At 33.8% G+C, this 24878-nt stretch overlaps 2 protein-coding genes across 2 annotated transcripts; both read right to left on the bottom strand.

The window, feature by feature from the left end:
* Positions 1-6190: 6190 nt before the first annotated feature.
* Positions 6191-6684, bottom strand: LOC129242965 (probable insulin-like peptide 1). Its single transcript, XM_054879941.1, has 2 exons — positions 6524-6684; positions 6191-6387 (listed from the first exon to the last, which is right to left on the bottom strand). The coding sequence occupies exons 1-2, from the start codon at positions 6681-6683 to the stop codon at positions 6191-6193; spliced, it is 357 nt and encodes a 118-aa protein (XP_054735916.1). The 5' UTR covers position 6684.
* An 11977-nt stretch (positions 6685-18661) lies between these two features.
* LOC129242021 (probable insulin-like peptide 3) lies at positions 18662-19233 on the bottom strand. The gene is made up of 2 exons (XM_054878583.1): positions 19014-19233; positions 18662-18885 (listed from the first exon to the last, which is right to left on the bottom strand). Exons 1-2 carry the CDS (start codon positions 19171-19173, stop codon positions 18662-18664), a joined length of 384 nt encoding a protein of 127 aa, XP_054734558.1. The 5' UTR covers positions 19174-19233.
* Between the last annotated feature and the right edge of the window lie 5645 nt (positions 19234-24878).

Here is a 24878-nt window from a genome sequence, read left to right as displayed (position 1 = left end):
TTGACATAAACAACTGAATAATAAACAAAAGATTTGACAGATGTCACCAAAACAAAATGGCTGCCACAGGGCGCCAAAATCGACCCGCGCCAATTGAAAAACCCTTTATATCTATCTCGATACCTTTATGATGTTACATGCACCCGTTATGTAAAAATAATTATAATACCCTTGGTTGCAAGTGCGCCCTAGTGTAGAAATCATTGCGGCCTTATCCAAACGAGTCTAATTGAGATGTAAAATTGACGGTGAAGGGATAATAGGTGTACTTTCCTAGAGGTCTTGATGGCAGAGGAGACGCAATTTCTAAGCACCAATGACTGCTTCAAGGCATATTTACTTGCAAAGGCTTAATAAACACATACAAGTATATATCAAATTTCAGTATTCAAATACTAGCGTTGTTTGCTGATATCGGGATCTTGAGATATTCGTGTTCCTTCCTGGGATACAACTTTCTTAATTTATTGAAATAAGCATTTGGTTTTTTACTAAAAACTTAAAATATTTTAAGGTATCTTGGTGTAATATTAAAAGAAAGCTGCTGAAAATCAGAGGTGCAGTTTTTGAATGAAGTTTGGGTGCTTTATGACTTAAGATGTGTCAGTAGGGATAACAATCCATTAAAAGCAAAGTATTTTGACAGTTAAATAAATTCATTGGACTTGAAATCTGTTGCATTTTCTAAAATTGGCTATGTAGCAGGTAACATTCTGTAAGTTTGATTAATGTCAAGCTTCTGTTAACAAGATTTTATGCCAAACACTATTCCGAACAATTCCTACACTTGAACAAGAAACTATTACGTATCTCAGGATTTATGTCATTAATCCACTCCGAGATTAATTAAATAACAGGGTCTCGGGATTGTCATGATTTAGCGTAATTATGAAAACAACTTAAACTTTTTTTAAATATTTTTATGTGAAAAGGGAGAAAACTGATCGAACAAACGCAAAACACAACGCGAGGCTTTTGCAAAAAAGGCATTTAAGAAGTTATATACGGGTGAGATGGTTCAGCTTTCTAACAATTAGAGATGTCTAATGGCGTTTTGGCGGCTGCCGTATGAAAATGGAAAGTAAGTTATGTGTAGTAACCGTCGCCTCTCCGCAGGGAATGGCCAAAACTTCTGTCATAAAAAACCTCCTCATAAAAAAACCATCGGCCGCTCGGAGCCGGCGCAAAACTGTAGGTGCTTCCTTCTGTGGAAAAACATCAAGACGCACACCACAAAAAAGTGCAAAATTTGTTGAGGAATATAACAGAGTAAAACGAGACTGTCCCAAATTTAGTTAATTTGCAATGGATTCAATTGAGTTGGACGTATTTGTGGGCATTATTTTACATTACGACGTTCACAATTACAGCGATTGATAAGTGGTGAATTTGTGGGCTCTAATGCTATTACTACAGGAAAGGGCTACAAATGAATTATTAGGTAAACCTGTAAGGGCAAAAGCTACTTGCGTTATACCTACGCATATATCAATTATGGAAAAATTAATAGTGAAAAATGAAATTATGAAAATCATTATGCTTTAAAATTATCTCCCCATCCTATCTAAATAGAACCATAATGATATTTGTAAAATGAAGGCGAAAGGTCAGACGAGTAAGCAAAATTAACACAGCGGGTTAGTTGAAGCAAAAGACTTAGATTAGGTTAGGAAAAGAAATGGACGGTTGCTCAGAGATGAGCCCATACGATTAGTAGGCACTCACTGAATCAGTTTTTCAATTCAGAAGCCTGCTGAGAGACTGCCCTCATATAAGTCTAATACAACGTCACAGTGTGATGCGATTAAAAGGAAATTTAAAAAATTCAAATAGTGGTTGGCTGCTGTCCAATAAATTTAGTATTTACATTGCATACTTAAAGACTAGAGGAATGATAAGTTGAACTCTCTTGAACAAACCTCTTTTCTTTTATCAACGAAGTGGCATATATATTTGTCACCTTTACATGACAATTTTGAGAATACCATCAACCATCCTAGTGTTGCTCAATTCAGTTCTTTCATACATCCAGAGCAGGACAACAAACCGTGCGCTGGGCAGTGCTTTGCTGCAATCCTACTAACAAAATAAATAACAAAGAATCTTTAACTAATTCAGCGATATAATGACGTTCCATTGTTCTAATTCTTTAACTGCTATCACTAATTTTTCTTGAAACTTAGTTAAACAACTGATGCAATTTGCAGCTTCTGACTCCTCTTTTATACCACTAACAAATTATTGGAAATAGTTTAGTTATTTGTACATATAATATAATAGTATAAGCACAAATATTTGTATGCCAATTTAATTTAGTTCACGCTTTATTGCCTGTCTGAAGCATGCATAGAAACCTCAACTAAAAATAAATACTTGTGAACGCACACGTGGCTCTGCACGTGGAAGAATTAAATGGAATATCGATGTATTATGCGCATACGTTTCCTTATGTATATCCTGAGCCGAAAGTTAGGCGTAACGAAAAGCCTTTTAATGAACATTTGATGGGGTCCAAGTACTGAAATTCAACATTGATTTTTACATAAATTTTAATATCAACTCCAAACCACAATATGGTGGGTGGAATAATAAATATTTCTTTTAGTGAAAGCGAGAAGGTTATATGTGTTAGTGTTTTCAGTTGGAGTCAGCGTGAGTGCACGCAGTAAGTATAAAATGTTCACTAAGTAAGTAGTGCCACTTTAGTATTTTAATCAGGTCAAAACGATAAATGAGTAGAAGATATGATTATATGAAAGGAGCTAGAATACTTCAAACACGATGTTGCAACATTAAACCACATACAAATTAGGGTAATGTAAAAACGAATTTCCGCATGTTGCGTCATAGAAAGCAAGCAAATAATATAGCATTTCTCGCTGCAGATGCAATGATTGATAATAAACGCATTTACCAACTTTCTTTTTGTAATTAACCCAATACTAAAAATGAATTGTTATTGGAAGTAAGAAAACAATAATAACAAGTTTTCTATTGAAAAAGAAAACTCAGAATAATGCAACATAATTCATTTCGTAACTTAATTCATAATACGACTGTCAGTATATTTTAACTTTAATTAAGTTGAATTTACAGTAAAATAGTACCAATAAATTTGGGCGTAGTATTCAAATACTCAAAACTAGGTTTAGGCAAAAATACTATCATTTTGTTGATAAGTTTGATTATTTGATAGTCTCATAAAATGTTTGCACATTCCTTAATAAATATTTTAACAATCAACCACGTTAAATTTACTTTAATTTGAAAAGTGATACCATTTGTTTAAGAGTAATTACTTTGAGTGTTACAAGGGTTACTAACAAAATTAGTCTCATTTCGAAATTTATTATTTATACTGGACGTATTCTATTTTACACGAATCGCAAAAGAACATTCACACTCGAACTTGAATTAAAATTTTTCAAATTCCTTCATGACCAATCACAATAAAAACATAATTGAGGTCACAATAAGTTGTTTAAACTAAAACATTATTTCAGGTTTCTCTATTTTTATTCAAAACATGGCTCTTAAAAATTTAATTACATCATTTAAATGTCCAACATGAGCACGTCTAGAGATAAAATCCGCCTAACAGTCGATTCATGAATGCCTAATGGTTGAGAACGTCGAGAAAACGATGTTCAAGATTGTTCAGCAACACTTTGCCTTACAGCAGCGATATTTGCAACAAAACGTTCAGCTTTTGATCAGCCAGTTATTTTTCCTATCCGCGACCGATCCAGTTTTTTGAAAGTTTTTCAACAGCCTATGAATTGTCGACTCAGTCGGGTGATTATTTCCACCAAAAAAATCAGTTTAAGAAAATAATCAGTTTCAATAATTTGAACGCGTTTGTGAGATTTGTGAGTTGGATAGCAGTGGAGCTAACAACGAAGAATGTAAAGGTTACAATAAAAATTTGCGCCACTCAAAATATTATTTATATTGGCTCTCTCATTTTGTATGTTTGGCCGAGCTCCCCCTCCTATTTGTGGTGTGCGTCTTGAAGTTGTTCCAATATTACTTTTTTACTTTTATTAAAAAAGGTATTAAGTTATTTTAAAACATTAATCATCCAAATTTTGCGTATTTATGATTTGTTGCTTTGCATGTAAATCAGCGTATAAATGAGTGTTCTTTTACAACTCATGTAGAAAAGGATAACTTTACCATGAAAATGAATAATCTACATCCACCAAGAGCTCAACTACAGTTGACAACTCTGTTTAAGTTTCAAAATTATTGAATGTTTACAAGTTAATGAAGTTAACTGAAGTAGCCACAAATGGTAAACAGAATTGCCTGCATTCATATGATGAAGTAACTACTCAGAAAAATTGGAGTTAAAACAATTATTCCGCCTACCCGATCACTGTAGTATATTTCAAACGGAAGTCACTGATATTAAAGAAGGACTCACGCGATAAAAACGAGAGTATTATTCACAAACGAAATTTTCATTTACTCAGACAGTCAAGCAACAATAAAAGCGCTAGAATCTAAAACGCATCGTCAAAAACAGTCATAGAATGTTTTAAACTACTAAAAGAGGTGTCTCAATATTACAAAGTACACATAATTTGGGTACCAGGCCAGAGGAATATAGCAAGGGAATGCAAAGCAGATAAACTTACTCGAATGGGTACAACTCTTGCTATCCAATTGGATGAAACGTTGATACCTTTGTCCATTGCCACTTGTAAGTTACCGATAGACAGAGAAACTAATAAAATAGTAAATACAAAATGGCAAAACCTAACAACATACGAATTAAGCAAATTGACATGGCCGAAAATCAACAGTGGTCGTTCCAAATGCCTGCTAAAATTCAATAGACAGAATACAAGAACATCGATAGGTGTATTAGCCGGTCATTGTCTAAAAGGTAGCCATGCAAGAAGGCTCGGAGTTCCATTATTGTAGAAGCTGCTACAATACAGAAGAAAAGGAAACTATTAAACACCTCCTTTGTGAGCGTGAAGGACCACAGTATGGTTTAAAAGGAATTCCATAGTGTAAGGAAACAGTTCCAGTGGTATCACAATGGACCTACGACTGGTCAAAGTGTGTTATTTTGGCAGCCACCAGACCTGCTTACCCATGCACAGAAGATCATCTCATGTTTATTGTTTCCTTCCTTAACAGAACTCACTCTACTCGGGAACATAGGGCCTCGAAAAGACTCAGTCTTGTGTTGGTTTCGTTAATCTATTTTGCTTTCTGATAGGGTAGGTGATTAGCCTACCGCTACCAGTCCTAAGTAGTGGGAAGACGGTTTATTACTGTTTGGAGCGCCATCTGTTTAGCAAATTATTCTGCAAGAAGGATGACACAGATGGTTGAGTACTTTGCTAAATTTAGTGTATCTGCGCTATTACCGCGATTGCCCGTTCCTCTTGTTGGCATCACTGATGCAATGTGTAACACAATACAAGTAATACGCTGACTTTTGTGCGGGTGTAAGGATTGGAAGGATAAGGTTTTTGGGGTTTAGGAATGAAATTATTTTTTTTGCTTTTTTTATAGAAACTAGAAAGTAGGTAAGTTTGGAAAAGTGCGAGGTCCTTACTTGACGTGGGATTCGTACTTACAACCTCTGGGATGGCAAGCTAGTGCACTTACGCTAGACGACCGAGGTCACTTATATATTTACTACCCCAGAAAAAAAATTACATTTGTGTTACGCGATCACTGTTAACTTAACATTTTCTGTTAGACCAGCAAATTTGTGTTAATTCCGCTATCAAAAATAGTTTACAAGTGATACAACAGCAATTGCCAGAAGTTTGAACATTTAAGCGCTATGTTTAGCTACAGAAAACCGTAAGAGGCATTTAAGGCTTTTAAAAACAGGTTTTGAATCGAAAAGTTTTAGCGTATATTATATTTGTTTACGAGTATTAACATGAATTTATTTTGAAATATTTTTCAGCAATTCCAGTAACAGGCATAAAATCAATCTTTACGGTTTTATATATACAATTCTCTATAAAACATATACATATATACATACATACATATGAATGCTAAGTATTAATAATATTTCTGCTAAAGTTAAATATGTAACTTTTGTATCACATTTGCAAAAAGGGCATCCTATTTACGCTTGGTAGCCCTTTTTACTCTAACCTCCTTCATTATTCCAAAACCGGCATCATTATTTGTATAGAAACACATTGTCAACTTATTTGCAGTATGAGAATAACTCGCTGTATTTACAAGACTTGCGGCAACATTCGTCATATACACCCTCACGGCGACGACGGGTCTTAGCTAATGTGTCGACTTGGCCACCATGAAAATTAGCTAAGAAAGGTGAAGCAGCAAAGCGGAAGGGCAGCTCATCTTCCAGCTCATTATTGCCATGGTGATCCCACTCCACTAGAATTTGATAATTTTAAATTCATTTAATTTTGAAATGACATTGTGTATTTTTTACTTAATACAAATTATAACAAAACTGTGAATAGACTTAAAGAAAAAATTTCATTACTTTTATAATTACAAATTTACTTACTAGACTTCTTGAATTTTGTGTTGAAACCATTTTCGCAAATGGTATCGAGTACAGAATCTAACGCAGGACCGCAAACGGTTTGTTGGCCAGCACTGTGTTGAAAACTTGCTAACGAAATCATCAGCAAAGCGCAGATTTTTAACAAATTCAGCGACATCATATTCGATGTATTGTTTACGAGATTTTATATTTTATTAAATAGAAGGTAATATGTATATTTAATGAACTCTCTGCGATACCTATTGTTGAAGCTGTGTAAAATAACTGATGGAATTTGCAGTCGCCGACTGTGCTTTTATACCAGCAAATCGGCTAAGTAGTTAAATACTAGCAAAAGGTGCAAACAAACACACACATTACGGCCCACTTTCTCATTTCTTAGCATCTAAGGAAATCAAGGACGTGAAAGGTTAAAATAATCGTGAATAATTTTTGCAGTTCATGTGTTGCATATTTATAAGCGCACATGTGGGTGTGTGAGTTCGAATTTACACTTTCATATACAGGCATAAGGTGGGCTTTATGTAAATAATGCAAAAAGGTTAATATTAACATTCACTACAAATTTATTCCCATATCACCTAACAACTGCGAGATGGGCCATGCTTAACACATTCTGCATTTTGCTACCAGGTTTTTCATGCAGAACTATGTAACGTAGGAAATTAATTGGCTACAAGAAGTATGCATTTTTGATCAACATAAGTAGATGAGGGTGAGAATTATTAAATAATTAGCGAATAGAAGTTAAGATTTGGATAATCAATTAAAAGGCATTCATAGTCAATATTTTCAAATTAAGGTACGGAAAAATTGAAAGATGGATAAAAGAATACAAGAATAAAGAATGGCAGACAAGAAAACGTTTTCCCAATTAATGAAACTCCAAGCAAGCTGTTTAAATATTTGGTTGAGGAATAAGTTCATACCGTTTTAATATTTTCTTTTATTTTACAACAATTTGTCTTCTGTTTGGGAAAGGGTAAGTATTCATTCGATAGAACTCTTTCTGCTGTACAAAACAATTTTCAGTGCATTTTTGAGTTATTTATTTTTTTATTAGTTTTGAGGCTTAGAAATGGAGTACCCAAATAAAAATCAATATTTTCGACACCTGCTTTTCTTTGCTTTTTATTAAGGTCAAAAGGCTGCAGAAGCAGCCCGGACATTGGCGACGTGTATGGAGATGATGTCATAGGCGAGTCTCTAGCACAAAAAGGGTTTGCAAAGCTCAATGGAGACTTTGACGTCGATGATACGTCTTGCAGCGGAAGGCCTTCTGGATTCGATGGAGAACGTCTCAAAGCACTCAAATCGCTGAAGATGAACGATCGCCAAACCAGTCGTGAATTGGCGGACAAAATAAACTGTGAGCATAAAACGATTCTTAAGCACCTTTATTCGGATTTACCGACAAATTGGTAGCCTGAGTGCCTCACGAGCTCAACGAAAGAATGAAGAAAGTCGCCTTCAAATTACGCGGTCATAAACAGCGCTTTTTGTACCGAATCGCTATGAGAGTTGAGAAATGGTGCCTATACATCAATACGAAACAAAGAAAGAAGTGGGTGGCTTCAGGAGATTCGCCAAAGCTGAGAGTCAAGCCGGATCTTCAGAACAAGAAACATGCTCTACAGAGCTCTACCGCGTGAATGAGGCTTTTCGACTGAAAATACCTGATCGACATGGTCAAACCATACTCCTTCACGACAACTACAGATCCCAATGGGAGGTCCTTCACCTTGCACTGACCGATTACCATCTATTCCGGTCCCTGTCAGATCATATGAAGGGCGTTACATTCGATAACAAAGAGGTCCTTAAAAACTGGCTCAACAACTTCCTTAACACCAGACCAGGCAATTTTTGGCGGATGGGCATCAACAAATCGTTCCAGAGGTGGGAAGAGATTGTAAACAGCTAAGGGAAGTATATAACTGATCAACTTATTGAAATAATTATTGTTTTTTATGTAATATAAATAAAAGTTTTCGGAAAAAACGCTACAAAATGATTCCCCAACACAAAGTTAGGGGTAAAAGTAAATACTTCTGTTCAGTTTTTAACTTGTTTGTTTTACTAAATTAAGCTATAACATGAACTATAATATGTGACCCGGTCTATGAAAAGGTACCTTACGTGTCAAAAAATCATTTTTCAATTTTTTGTTGATTCGAATAGTGTGCGAAAGGCTCTTTAAAATGGTGAAAACCAGAAAGTCATAATTTGTTTAAAAGTTTGTTAAAAGTAAAAAAAAAGAAGAGTACAAATACGAAAAAGATTGATTTTTTTGTCATGATACAAATTAGAATAACGAAAACAATAGTTTGTGCAAATTAAAAACTGAACCATTCCTGGACAGTCTGAGGTGTAATGAATACGATACTGAAGTCTGTTTTCAAAAAATTTGTTACAAAAAATGTATTCATAACTTTATAAATGGTGGCACTAAACTCCTCGTCAACACTCTTTTTTCACTATTTTGTGAACAAAAAACTAACAGAAATTCATGATTCAATTATACAAGGTTAAGTAAAGTTTGACAACTGATTTCGGATGCTACTTAATCCATTGATGCAATTTGGAAGCAAGGGAAAAAAGGGCATACGTTTATCCCCTTTCTGAAAATGTAGTAAAAAATTGAAAAAGGTCGTTGTAAGCCATAGAATAATTTTACGTTATTTTATAAGTGGTACTTAATTATTTATATTTTTAACTTAACTATTCCCATAGATTTGTGTCATATATGTATGTATTTTGACCATGCATCGGATAGGAATCTATATATGCCATTTGTAAACCTACACTGAAGTAATAAATAACACAACTTGAGAATAGTGGAAACTCTTAACGAAGAAAAACCACTTTTATTTCGTCACGTCCGCTAATCATACATTTGATTTTTTAAGGAGATTACCTGCAAAGTTAGAAGTATAAAATCTGTGTTAAAAAAAGATAAATTTATATACAGTCACTCACATTCAAAGTCGGGCAGATGCATACGAAAACTTCTAGACATAATATCTATGTTTTGATGAAAGAAAACACGTTCTACCTCTTTCTGTTTTTGCACAAAAATTGTTTTATTTAAAAACAACAAAAAAAATATATTCCAAGTTGCTTTATTAAATGTTAATGTATAAAAAACTGAAAAAGGCCACTTCTCTGTCTCACATTTAAAGTCGGGCAAACCATGTTTTGCAAATATGCATACCGTTATTTCTAAATTTTCTATACTTGTATTAAAAGTTATTGTTCATTGTTGCCTTGTCAATCATTGGGTGAGTTTATAAAAGTATTTTGCAAAATGCCGCGTAATGGTAAACAGTCTACATTGGAGGAACGCAAAATAGTAATTCAACTGCACTTAGACGGAAAATGTGAGCGAGCAATATCGAAATTGATAAAAAAAAGCAAGTCAACAGTGCATTATTGCTAGATACAATGAAAATGGTTTCATTGCAAATAAACATCGTGGAACCCGTCCAAAGAAGCTTTCCTCTAAAGATGAGAGCATGGTGCTAAGGGAAGTGAAGAAAAATCCATTCATTTCTGCTCCAAAGGTAAATCCCGAAACAATAAGAAGACTTCTTCGAAAAAATGATTTTCACGGACGAGTTGCGCGGAAGAAGCCCCTAATAAGCAAGAAAAACCAAAATGGCCGGCTTGTTTTTGCTCGCCAATATATGGCTAAGGATTTCGATTTTTGGAGCACTGTAAGTGGGGGAAAAAAATAACAATTTCATGATTTTAATATTCATTCTTTAGGTATTATTTACTGACGAAAGTAAATTTAATTTATTTGGATGTGATGGAAGGGGCAAAGTGTGGCGCAAACCGAACAAGGAGCTGGAAGGCAAGAATTTAAGAAAAACGGTTAAACACGGTGGTGGATCTGTAATGGTTTGGGGATGCATGGCGGCGTCAGGAGTTGGAAAATTGCATTTCATTGGTGGAATAATGAATAAACACGTTTATTTAACAATTTTAAAACAAAATTTGAAAGAAAGCGTGAGAAAACTAGGCATCGAAAGTAGTTTTCAATTCTACCAGGACAACGATCCCAAACATTCCTCATATGACGTCGAGAGCTGGTTGTTATATAACTGTCCAAAGGTAATAAAAACCCCTGCACAAAGTCCCGACCTCAATGCCATTGAGCATTTGTGGGATGAATTAGGTCGCCGGATGCAGGAAAGGCAGTGTACATCAATTCAACTCTTGAAAATTGCTCTGCAGGAAGAATGGAATAAAATAAGCCCTGATGTTTGCAAAAAGTTAGTGGAATCGATGCCAAGCCGGCTACAAGCTGTTGAAAAGCAAAAAGGTGGAGCAGCGAAGTATTAATTTTGCGTTGTGTACAAATTTTTTCAAACCTGCGCATATAAATTTTAAGCAGTTATTAACAAAAAATCAGATTGATAATCTGCAACAAAAGACTTACCTAAATGTGGCTATGTAGCAGCTATTATCAATGTAATTTTCATAGAACTTTCAATAGAATTGAAAGATGCGAAAGTCTAAGCAAAATGGAATAGGCAAAACAATATTGCCTGCTAACTTTTTCAGCAAAAATTTTAATTTCTACGCTTTGAGTACTTTTTCTTTAGAATTTGCTCTGAAATAAAAAGAAGCTTTTCCAAGAGGACAACACGGATTTATTAAATAGCTTCAAGATGGCTAACACAGGGTGAAAATTAGGCTACTTACATCACCTTCATGATTCAATTATACAAGGTTAAGTAAAGTTTGACAACTGATTTCGGATGCTACTTAATCCATTGATGCAATTTGGAAGCAAGGGAAAAAAGGGCATAAGTTTATCCCCTTTCTGAAAAAGTAGTAATAAATTGAAAAAGGTCGTTGTAAGCCATAGAATAATTTTATGTTATTTTATAACTGGTACTTAATTATTTATATTTTTAACTTAACTATTCCCATGGATTTGTGTCATATACATATGTATTTTGACCATGCATCGGATTGGAATCTATATGTGCCACTTGTAAACCTACACTGAAGTAATAAATAAAACAAATAGTGGAAACTCTTAACAATTGCAAAAAAGTAGTTGAAAATTTTTTATTTTGCAAAAAACAAAAAGTGCGAAACAGGTTTTTTACTCAAAAATTCATTACTCAAAAACAACTCATTTTAGCTACTGGGCATTCAGCTTAATTAAAGTTTGAGGTGTCCTCTTGATTTGGAAAAAGTTTAAAAAAAAAATACAATTTTTTTTTCTTTTTTGCAAAATAAAAAATTTTTAACTACTTCTTTGCAATTGTTTCTACATGAAGCCGCTCGTGTAAGTAATTACGATCATTTTGAACCCAGAATTATTAAAATCGGTTCATTTTTGACTAAGTTATGGGCATTTAAAAAAATTTTTTTCTTATATAATTAAAAAAAATCGAGCTTGAGCCGAAAAACAAAATTGCCGATAACTCTTGAAAAAAATTTTTTTCGGGCGAACAAAAAAATACGTTTCTCATTATTTTGAGCAGAGAGCAACATATTTCAGTTACATCGAAATCGAAGAACATGACCCGAATAGCCCGGTTGAATTGAAATGGTAAGCATCTGCTGTAATTATAACTGAAAAAACGAGTATAGAGAGCATGGCAACTGCTAATATGTAAAAACAAAAACATTTATGCGTTATATTATTTATGTTATGTCTGCGTTAAATTTATTCTCTTATTTATCATTTATGTTTTTCAAACTCTTTGCTTTGCATTGTAATCATTTTTATTTTAGTATCATTTCTATTTCGTTCATCTTATTGTTACTTTTCATATTCTTGGCTTTACAATGTAATCTTTTTTATTTTGATCTCATTCCTATCTATCTCATTATCCCTTTGCTTTATTTAACACTAGAACTACGAACCGGTCAAAATGACCGGTTGGAACATTTATTTCCCTTTTCCTCTTAAATATTCCAATTACATTTTTTTCGATAATGTCATGATTTTTATTAAATTTGTGTATAGAATAATATTATAGATTATTTTGTTCTTACGCTTCCAATTTTCAGAGTGAACTATGTGTTATACCTAAATACACGAACCGGTCATTTTGATCGGTCATAAAAATATCATGAATACTTTTTGTATATTTTTGAAATATTCTTTTTGAATATGGAAAATTCCCGGAATTCAAAGATTTTGCGTTTTCCATATATTATGCGAAAATTTGTATAACTGTAATATGATATATACAGTTATACTAAATCCGTAATATGAATACAATTTCTACAGTCAGTCTGTAACCCCTATACTGATAAGTTATCATAAATCGTAGCATATAAACATTTCAATTTAGTATTCTTACTTACCGTGTATAGTTGCAAGTGGCAATAAATTGAATATTTTTTATATTTCTTTATAATCTCACATTATTCTTGCATACATTGTAAGTGGTTTCTGATTGAATATTTTTTTCATTATTAGAAAGGGAAATAAAATTATAGTTTTCAGTTAGAAGTTATTACCCTGAAAATGGGTCACATTCGAAAAAAACAAAATTTCTTGAAGATATAACAAATATATGCGAAGATATATCCGAAGTTGTCTGCAAATCAACAAATATTTCAGCGGTCCAGTTTGATAAAGAGAAAATCTATGTATCCAGTGATAGTGAAGAGGAGAACATACTCAAGGTATGTAAAAGAAAAAGTGTAAGATATCCGTCCTATTCCGATGAGAGTGAAGATCAGCAAACTGAAATTGCTAATGGAACTATTTGGAATGAAATCAAAGCTGGATCCTATCCAGGGAGAAAACCAAAACATACCATTTTCAAACAAAAAGTAGGACCTACAGGATATGCAAAAAAAAAAAAAAATTGTAAAGAATGTTGTGAGTAGTGCTTTTTTGTTTCAATTAGCAGAAGAACTTTCAGGAAAGCATGAAGACTCATTGGAACTGGAATACTTGAACAACCCCTTGAAGAGTCCTGAAAATTTGAACATACGAAAAACTTGTCAAATAGGTTTATGCAATGAGAATAAATCCGCAAATATCTGTGCTCGTTGCCAAAAGTATGTTTGTGGCAAATGTACTTTTAAAAAACTTTTAATATGTAAAAATTGTAGTACATAGAATCTCTATGTTATGTAATTTTGTTTTTTATGTTATGTAATTACAATAAATGAATAAAATATGTTTCTTTTGCTTGAAAATTTAATTATCTTATGAATTTTTAGTTTTATTTCTAAATTTCAACTGTTTTGTGTAGTTAAACAAAAAAACCGGTCAAATAGGTTTATGGTAAATCTTCGTAATTCTAGTGTTAAACTCCTTCACCTTGCGTATACTCCCAACCATAAACTGTCAATGTGTAATGCAATAGCAAAACAAGTAGACAAAGAACATGCAAGAGGATTGCTTAAACTCATTTGTAATCGCTACAATGGGTTTAATGTCTGTCAGTTGAATGCGCGAAGTTTGAATGCTGAAAAAATTGACTATCTAAATTTTGTTTTTGATAATTTGAGCATTGACTTAATATGTATTACAGAGACATGGTTTAAATACTATATTGATAATAATGTATATTCCCTGTGCGACTACACTATTATTAGATGTGATAGGACTACGAAGACTCGAGGAGGTGGCATTGCTTTATATTTTAAAAATAATTTTAAATGGAAAGAGATCTGTAGATCAGATCATTTTCAAGAAGTCGAATACATTTTTGTTGAAGTTTATGATAACAATACCAAATGTCTTGTTGCATGCATTTACAACCCTAGCAATAGAAATGACCTCTCAGTGATATTTGATAAATTAGCGGAATTCCACATCTCCTATGAACATATTATTGTGTGTGGTGATTTAAATGTAGACCTTCTTTGTGATAATTTTTCTTCCAGGAGTTTGATAGATAGTTTCCAATCATTAGGAATTTCCTTAATCAATGAATATGCTACTCGCTTTGCACCCCACTGCAAACCAAGTCTTTTGGATGTATTTTGCGTCAGTGACAGAGATTACGTCAGTCATATTGATCAGCTTCCTATGGCTGGAGTTTCCGACCACGAGTTGATATTCTTATCTTACAACATCCAGTTCAACAAACACAATCAAGTAAAGTAGATATTTTTTAGAGACTTTAAGCTTATTCAACATGATCTCTTAAATAAGGAGGCTGCCGAGCTTAATTGGAATATGTGTCGGTTATTCACAACAGTGGATGAAAAACTGCAACATTTCAATGCTTTAGTCAGCTACCTATTTGATAGGTTTGTTCCGATGCGTAAAGTTAAATTAAAACTTGTTAGATTACTCATTGTTCCTCATGTATCATACGCTGAATTAGTATATTGCAGGCTTGATAATAATTCGAAGCAAAAATTGCAAAAAGCTTTAAATAATGCAGCGCATTTCGTGTTTGAAAAAAAAAATCAAATAAATTGAAATTGAAATTGAAAGATGCGAAAGTCTAAGCAAAATGGAATAGGCAAAACAGTATTGCCTGCTAACTTTTTCAGCAAAAGTTTTAATTTCTACGCTTTTGAGTACTTTTTCTTTAGAATTTGCTCTGAAATAAAAAGTAGCTTTTCCAAGAGGACAACACGGATTTATTAAGTAGCTTCAAGATGGCTAACACAGGGTGAAATTAAGCTACTTACATCACCTTTAATTATTGCTTCATGCATCACCTTTAATTATTGCTTCATGACAGAAATTATTACATAAACGTAGTAACAGAAAAGCCACGAAGTAGAATAAGGAGACGTAACGCAGCTGTCAACTGTAAAATTGTCTATTTGACATCATATTCGTATTCAGTGGCTTTAAAAACCTTTACAAACATGTGTCACTTATTTATAGTTATTGTTGCTATTTGGAAAACTTAAATTATTTGTTCTATGTTTGGAGCGCCATCTTGGATATGCCATTTAAAATGTTTCAAATTTGACACCAGAATCGTACTCAGTACTTCGAAAAATTTTTGTCACCGGGTCTTATAAGTTTTTTTTGGCATGTCGGTACAAAAGCTAACTTATTTTTTAAAACGATTTCTTCGATTTGCATTAACTTTTTCTTATTTATTTATATATAAAAAAAATGTTTTTCACTGCTTCTGTGATTTGATTGATACCGGATTGAAAAATATTAATATTTAAAAAAGTTACAAGGGTTTTTAGAAGTTTAAATTTTAACTGCTGTTTTCTCGAAAACTTGTTTTCGCATGTAAGGTACCTTTTCGTAGGCCAGGTCACATATAAGTATGTTTGTATGCAATATTTTAAATAAAAATTCGTCTAAATAAAATTGAAAGTCAGCTACTTAGCAGACCATTATTCGGCCCTGAGCGAATTTAACAGAACCAGCTGAGGGTATGACATCACTTGTGGTCGCGAAGCAGTTGGCTTACGAACAAAATAAGGTAGTGTTAGTGATATACAAAAAACATTAACCAATGACACTTCTGAACAACGACGGCTTGGACGAATGTGTGAATATGTGTGAATTGCACCTGCAAAATTTCGCTGGTGAATTCCTCTGTGACGTGGGAGCCGAAATCCTCTTCACAATTTTGTTGTTTCTCATTATAGTTATTGCCCAAACCTGGGAAATCTATCATATTTGCATATGAAGATATAATAAATCAATAACATACAGCGCACATGCACACAACCAGCAGTTTTTAATGCTTCTTTTTTCAAAATTTTAATAATAAAAGCTAAAACGATCAAAGCATAGTGAACGTAAAGAATTCAAAGTTTTATAACAATAAGACAGAACTTTAATCAGTACAGCCATTTCTAATTTGTTGCAGTTTGAAAATTTGTTTTACAACATTTCATCAAATTTTTCATTTGTAGACACTGCATAGACATAGTAAGTTTATGTAACTTAAGTCGAACGAAACCTTCCAAGAGAGATTTGCTTTAACCTGTGCTAACCGGAAAATCCTGTACGTAGGTACATATGAGTATTTTTATTTATTTATTTTTCATACATTTAAGTCTAGGAAATTTAAACCTAACAGACTACGATTGATATATTATATTACATATATTTAAAAGCGGCGGCCGCCGTAAACGAATGGATTGGTGCGTGATTACCTTCGGAATTCAGAGAGAACGTAGGTTAAAATCTCGGTGAAATACCGATACGAAGAAAACATTTTTCTTATAGCGGTCACCCCTCGATAGGCAATGGCAAGCCTCCGAGTGTACTTCTGCCATGAAAAAGCTCCACATAAAAAATATCTACCGTTCGGAGTCGGCCTGAAACTGTTGGTCCCTCAAGACGTACGCCATAAAAAGGAGGAGGAGCTCGGCCAAACACCTAAAAAGGATGTACGCACCAATTATATATATATTTAAAAACCACTATAGTATCGAGAAGACAATATTTAAAAAAGGAACTATTGGAAGCGAAAAATTAAGATCAGCATCCTTATAGTGGAATTTAATTTACGTGTAGCGGGAGTAATGGGAGCATGACTGGCATACTTAGTTCTAAAGTTTTCCCATGAAAAGTTTCGAGCTTCCTAAGAGATCGCTGGGGAATATTATATCGGTTCCTTTCCAGCTCGTAGGGACAATTGATGGCTCCAGTAGTGATATTATGAGTAAAGGACGGACTCAGTATAGACCTGCGAATTTCTTAGGACTTGAGACTTATATGCATGAGTCGAGCAAAACATGATGGCATGGGTCCAGTAAAGTTCAGAGATCGATATGCCTCTGAAAAAGTAGCTTTTCGCATCAGTTGTGCTTAATCTTTAATTTTTCGGCCCTAAAATGAAAGTCACTATATCACAAAAAGTATAATAGTGGTTAAAAAAAGTCACTTTATGACTTTTATGTCTAGTATGATTTAACAATAGTTCAGTATCTTATTTTGTGGCGCTAATATTATCTGCAAGGGTCTTTAAAATAATGTAGATATTTTCAAAAACATGATTTTCTCTAAATTTTTGCCAATTAATTTGTTCTCAAATCCGCATATTCTTAAGCCAGGCCATAATCGCTTAAGCGATTTTTCGTCGAGTTTAACATAGGGCGTCGGTCGTTTTTTCTTCGTGATAAATGCTGTCAGTTAGAAAAATGGAGAGTTGGAGCGTTTGTATCCATTCAGACGACATGTTCCAGCCACCAGGCCGCTGAATCTTTATTTGTTGCACCGTAGAGCTCAATAACTCATTGCTCCATCGGTTACGATACGCAAAGTCGCTAAGACGCAAAGGTCCAAAAATGGTCCACAAAACCTTTCTCCTAAACAATGTCCGGTACGCCTCATCGGATGTTATCATCGCCAAAGTTTCTGCGCCGTATAATAGGAAGGGACTGATGAAAGATTTATAAAATGTGATTTTTGTTGGTCGAGAGAGGACTTTACAAATCAGTTGCCTACTTTGACCAAAGTATCACTTGTTGGCAAGACAGATTCTCGATTGGACTTCAAGTCTGACTTTATTATCGGTGCCGAGGCTGATGCCTAAAATAACTAAGTCTCTTACAACCTCGAAAACATAACTGTCAACAGTGACGTGGGTGCCGATACGCGAGTGTGCCGATTATTTGTTTGATGACAGCAAGTACCTCGATTTGTCGTCGTTTATGACCAGACCTGCTTGCTTTGCTTCTTTATACAGTTCGGGAAAGACAGAACTAACAGCGCGGTTGCTACGGCTTATGATTTCAATTATACGCTCTCATAAAATTTTGTGCCTTAGCGATTAATTTCTGCGGCTCGCACGATCTTTTCCAGTATCAGGTTAAAAAAGTCACACGACAGCGAGTCGCCGTATATAAAACCTCGTCTGGTATCAAATGGTCGATAGCGTGAATGTCTAAAAGAGATTTTGCTCTATTTTTTTTCTATACTGATCGTAATGCATCCACCAAATACCGCCATTAAATTGGGTTTGCCCTCAGCGCAGGAAGAAATACAGAAATCAATGAAGGGAATACAAATGGAAATAAGACCTGTTGAAATAAGTATAATTTCAAAAACATGAAAATTAAAGCACAAGCAAATATTTATTTTTAATTTATCAATTTTGAATTATAAAATATTATACACTTGCATGTGCATAACACAATAATATTATACTAATAATCCACTATTAGTTTATCCTTTTGTTTAATTCCTTTCATTTTTATAATTTTAATAGCCTAAAGCCCGCGAATCAAATCTTCATATCGATTGCAGTACGATAGGATTTCGTTATAGGTGCATCCCTTGTTGCAACATTCATCATAGACACCGTCACGACGACGACGTGTTTTGGCCAACGTATCAACATAGCCACCGCGTATCTTGCCTAAGAATGGCGTATTTGCATAGGGGAAGGGCAGTTCTTCTACCAGCTCATTGCCGTTATGTTCATCCAAATCCACTAGAATTCGATCAGTTTTAATATTTTCGGTAATGAAAAAGAAATTAAGAAATATTTATTTAATATCGATTATCGTCACATATATTATATTTGTATTATACCACTTTTACCATATTAAATGTACTCACTTGACCTCTTGAATTTCGTGTTAAAGCCGTGCACGCAAAGAGTGCTAAGCACCGCATCCAATGCTGGACCACAAACCGTGCGCTGGGCAGTATTTTGCTGCAAGCCTACTATCAAAACAAGTAGCAAAGCGTAGAGTTTCAACAAATTTAGCGCTAACATGACTTAACAAATATTTAAAGTTTTATCAATAATATATTTAATAAACGATTTCTTAATTGGGAAAACTTTTCTTGCAGCTATGTCGAACAATTGATGTAATTGCAACTTCAGCTTGTGCTTTTATACTCAAAATATCACAGCTGTTTACACCCACAGTTAAATGTATGTTAATGTAGCGCATACCTTAATGTATCCATGTGGCAGTAGTGGTGGTTGAGGGCTAAAGAAGCAACAGAAATATTCGTAATATATTGCATATTTATAAGCGCATATGTGGGTTTATTAATGAGAATATCCATCGCCTTGTTAAGAAAAAGACTCCCACATGAATTTCTTCAATACACAAGAGTTGTTTGCTTATGTTTCTATTTTCATACATACATACATAGTTGCATATGAAATAAAAACTTAACTTTTAACTTTAAAGTAACCCGTGTTATGTGTTTTGTTCAATAATTAGATATGAAAGTCACTATTTTATATTAATCTAAGTATGTACTTATATATAACATATATGTACATACAAAGTATGTCACTTTTCAAATACATAGTTGGTTTTCATAACCTTTATCCCGCGTTCTAAAAATTTAAATAAAAAAAGCAAGAATGGCCAGTATTTCGAACAAATGGTTTATTGTTAAACGTGCTGCTCATCGGCAACAAAAAAGAAATGCAAAAAAAAAAATTTCTACTGGCTGAAAAAAATTTTTTTCTATGGTCCTGATTTTTTCATTTACAATTTTCACGGCCTTAGAAATATGGAGCAAACATAACAGCAGAGAAGGGCGAGTTTTGGAATGGTGTGCCTTAACTTAGTATGGAATTACCGACCTAATATTTAAAAATGAAAGGATGACGGCAGTTTTCTACAATTCCAATTTAGAGCTTTTGCACAGGGCCGTGACTTGTTACAAATTAATGCACTAATACATACAGCAATTATTATGCAAAGCTCGAACCGCGGCAAAAATATTGAGTCTTTAGACGTATTAAATTAGTGCTCAGTAAATGTTGCGGATGGCTCTCCAGGAAAATATATCAGAATGAAAAACTATTCCGAATTAATTTTAATTTTTAAAATTAAATTAAATCATGCGATCACATCAGTTAGTCCACGATTTTTCTTAAATACCTTAAAACACTTTGTAACTCTTCTCCGAATCGAACTTTTCAAGTAATCGTAAAGAATGGTGGCCATACCCACTTTTAAATAAAACCAATAACAGTTTACAACCAAAACGTCTTTTAACTTAACATTTTTCTAAAAAATTATTACTTAATTTTCGTACTAGTCGAGACAAATTAAGTTGTCATTTACAATTACCATCGAGCGAACTAATCAGTAATCACTTTTCTTAGAATACAAGTGCACTATTCGCAAAAGGTACTTATTTGGTTGATTATTTTGAAAACAAATTTGCAAAACAAGTGGGAAGGAGTGTAGGCGCAACCGATGAAGAAAATGTATTATAATTTCTTAACCCAGTTTTTTTTAAATACTCGTCAAAGATGAACAATAGCAAAGAGAAAACACGCAGTATTCTACAGCTTTTTTTTTTGATAAAGGTGAAACCACAAGCTAGGCTCAAAAAACTGCTCAGCAAACAGTTTCTACAAGGATGCTACCGAAGGATTCATCCATGTAGACACCTGTTTGAACCAGAGCCGCCTTTTAGACACGTCAGGAGAAACCTTTTCAATTACGCCGACGCGATCCAGGACAAAACAAATCGGCAACTACTAGACTACTAGACCAAGAAGGGTTTTTTCATTCTGAAATTTGCCATTGCCTGCCAGGGGGTGGGTGCTATTAAAACCAACTTTTTCTGTCATTGAATAATTTATGCCCACAGTGAGTATCAAACCCGAGATAAAGGATTATTCTTTTCAAAGGTGTTCTTCTTGAAAATTCATACTGATTTGACTCTGCACTTCGAGGAAAGTATTTTCATAATATCATCGGTCTACACATCTAGAAGATGTCAGGTTATGGAAGTAGAGGTAGAATACCGAGATGAAGCTAGATCAAATTAAGGCTATGATGCTGAATCAGAATGAAAGATTAGATGCACGAGGTGTGGAAAATAAGATCTGCATTTTATGGCGCAAACATAGCATTTAAGTATATATTTTTTACAGAATTATTGCTTCAAAAAGTCATAAGTTCATTGTCAAGGTTTTGTTCGAATGCAGACGACGAATTGTTTTTATATCGCAATTACTCTTAGAAGTGAACTACCCCATCACAACTTAAATATCACTTACCAAATTAAGTATTCGATGCGGAAATATCTGTATGAGAATTTTAAAGATTGATTTTAACAGTTTATTTAATGTATAAAAATGTAAGTGAAAAAAAGATATTACACTCATCTTAATATAATTTTTTTTGTTCCATCAAATTTTTTTTGTTATACTTTTTTAGATAAATATATTACATTTGAGACACAGTTTGATTACATTTGCTCAAAGATTAAAACCATTTTAGTGCCCCCTAAAAATCTATCTTTCGTATTTTAATTTGATGAGGTGGGGGATAGATTAACAATAAATCCAACAAATTAAATTATTGCTTTTGTGGTATTTGTTTGGTGACAATTCGACCTCAATTAAGTGCTTTCTTCAGCACTAAAAATTGTAAATAAATATTTTCGTTGATAGCACATTAATAATTACACACAACTTATACGCCTGGTTGTGCCTAGTCGATTAATTATTTATGCGGAAGCTGTAATTGAAAAAAAAAACAAAAAATTATTGTGGTCGCTATTGAAAAATATTTCACTAAAATTTGTCTCTAATTCTTTAAAGTAGGGATTGGCAGCAAGGCATTTTACCTATATGACCACCAATATTGGGTATTACATACTCTTTTTCTTTCAAATAATGTATGTAGTCGAGTGCTGCATTAGAACTATCGATACGGATAACTATGGTTTGTCAGCCAAGAATGGGAAACAGTGTTGACATTTCTGTTCAGTAAGATTTGGTAAGTCATGATGAATCGTGTAAGGCCAAAACAATGCTTATAAATTGTGGAAATTTACTTTCAAATGCATCTGAAAATCTTGAAAATAAAGCTGCTCGTGAAGTTCATAAAGCGAAGCGTTGAAAAAGGCGCCGAAATGTCGTTTCGTCGTAGTTTTACGTAAGGATCTTGACTTAAGTGCCTATAAAATGCAGCTCGTGCAAGAATTGAAGCCAAATGACCATCGGTTGAGTCCCATTTTTGCTGTCTAGCATTACTTAGGTTTATTTTTCAGATTTATTAGAAAAAGTGGTCATTTTCAGAACATAAATGCAAACGCTGGTGTTTTCACTTTGAACAAAACAAATAGCTGAAGCGACAGCACATGACAAGGCTGCAGCATACTTTAGTTATTGAAGCTAACAGTTTGAAAAGACGTAGAAGGTAGTATTGCACAGCAATAGCAGCAAGTAATTTTTTAGTAATAAAATCAAACGAATAATCCGCTTATTTATATAACCAACAGCGAATTAGTGAACTCGAATAAGTCGACTCGAGTTAGCGAAGCGCTAGTAAAAAAACACTGGCTTGCTAATCCTTAATGTATGTACAGATGTATTTGATAAGGTACGCTGGGATGTTGGCGCTTGGCTAGATTAGTTTGCAGGAGAGATCACTCCACGTAGAATCGTTCAGGGGACAACTTGAAAACCATTTGCGTAGCGTGACATAATGAGGATGACCAACACTTTCTGTGAGCCAGTGCCATCATTGGATTGTAGATACTTCTTCCAATAGGATTTTTTTGACATATCACGCAAGACTACTGTAAAACTACGTATATAATTTTTCTCAGCACGCACATTTCATCATGAAAAGATTTACACCTCAACAAAGATTACAAATCGTGTAATTGTATTACGAAAATCGACCCTTTGTGAGAAGTGTTCATCGCGAGTTCAGGCCAACTAATGGCCGTCTTTTGACGTTCTTGACTTCTTCAAACATTTTGCTGCAGATGCTTGGACCTTTAGGGTGTAAACATACGAATACCGCTTCAAATTGTTTTTCACACGTGAAACTTCTTTATAAAAGCAACGTTCGCTTCTTGCACAACGCGTATAGTGGAAGCGATACGCCTATTTGCAGTACTTGAATTTTTTTTATAACGGAGCTCTAAGCTTGATTTTTGCCGGTCCCATTTTCATTGTTCTCAATCACCTTTTTATAAGGGTATACCAATTCTAGAGGCAACACCTCTACTTCTATAGACACTACTATTTTTGTCTCTTTTTTTACCGTATATCCGTTCCGATCTTAATGTTGTACTTAAGCCTTTAATTCTTTAATTTTTTTTATATTTTGTGTTTATATTTTGTTATTTATTGACACCGGAAAACCTAATTTTGACATCTATTCTCTAGTCTTAAATAAAATTAAACCGAATTTATCTTTATAAGTAAAAGATATCTCAAGTATGAACTGAATTTTCCTCGAATACGGCTTTTATAAGTGTTCCAACGTCAGCGCCACCTAATGGGTGTAAATATATTCGTTTAAAACAACTTTTACAGTGAACTGAGAACGAACTGTTGGTTCAGGAAGTGGCAATGTTAGCCATTTTACATAAGTTAGAAGGAATTAATTTAAATAGGAAGAGAAGTAAAGTGAACACTTTAAAGAAAATAATACGAAAAAAGCACGAAGAACCATCTATGGATGCTCAAAATTTATTCGTTTTAACTAAGAAGAATTTGTGCAAGAAGGGTTTTGCAAAAATAAAGATTTTTTTCCTAAGAGGTGCTGTATTCTTTTGTGGAAAACTATTCCAGAGAGATTTTGCGGTTTATCAAAGTTCATTATAGCGATTTTCCACTGTAAATGCATACCTTGATAACGCATTACATACGTATATGACTTCATACATCTCGGTATAGAGTTTTAACATTCATGCTGTATCCTCCAACTTGAAGTCTACTGCGTGTGAAGAGGAAAAACTTCGCTTGTGTTGCAAATCTTTTGTTAAAGGAAGTGAACTTAAAACTTTTTCAATTACGCTTTATGCGTTAATTAAGCCAACAGCAGTGGAAATTATACAAATAACAACAAATATTTAGTTACAGCGAGGCAGCTATTTGGTATACGTCTGTATGTGTCGTTGTGAATGAGTAAATGAGTGAAAGAGAAAATGAGGGTCGAGTGTTAATGGTTAAGTTAACGAGAAAATGGGTTAAACCAATTTAAATTTTTGCGTATAAAAAAAATACGAAAAAATTAAAAAAAACATACAAAGAAAAGTAATAGCATAAAGAATTTATTCATTTGGTTTAAATAGAAAGTTGAGTCTTAGCGTGTGTGGTTATGTGTTAGATTGTGTGAATGCATCTACATACGTATTTAGGTATAACTACACTAGAATCTGACTGGATGTCTATAGAAATTTCGCAAGACAGCTATGTTGATTAATTAAATTAAGAGTTAACAACTGCGTACATAAGTGGATTACGTAAAATGGGAGCAGACACGCCACGTGTATGCTTACGGTGCTGTATTAGTATGATACTTGTAGTTTGACCCTGTTAAGAAATCCCAGTGGTATAGAGCTTATGAATTTAGTACCGTGACTAGTACGGTTTTTCACACCCCTTTCCTTAAAAGCAATAATTGAATTTAATACGGAGATTTGCAAGAAATCAAATGCGCCTCGCTGCAGTATTTTTCAATACAAGAAAAACAA

This window comes from Anastrepha obliqua, chromosome 3, assembly GCF_027943255.1.
Source record: "Anastrepha obliqua isolate idAnaObli1 chromosome 3, idAnaObli1_1.0, whole genome shotgun sequence".
Lineage (NCBI taxonomy): Eukaryota > Metazoa > Arthropoda > Insecta > Diptera > Tephritidae > Anastrepha > Anastrepha obliqua.
Note: the sequence above shows the minus strand (reverse complement) of the source record. Positions and strands in the feature narration are given on the sequence as shown.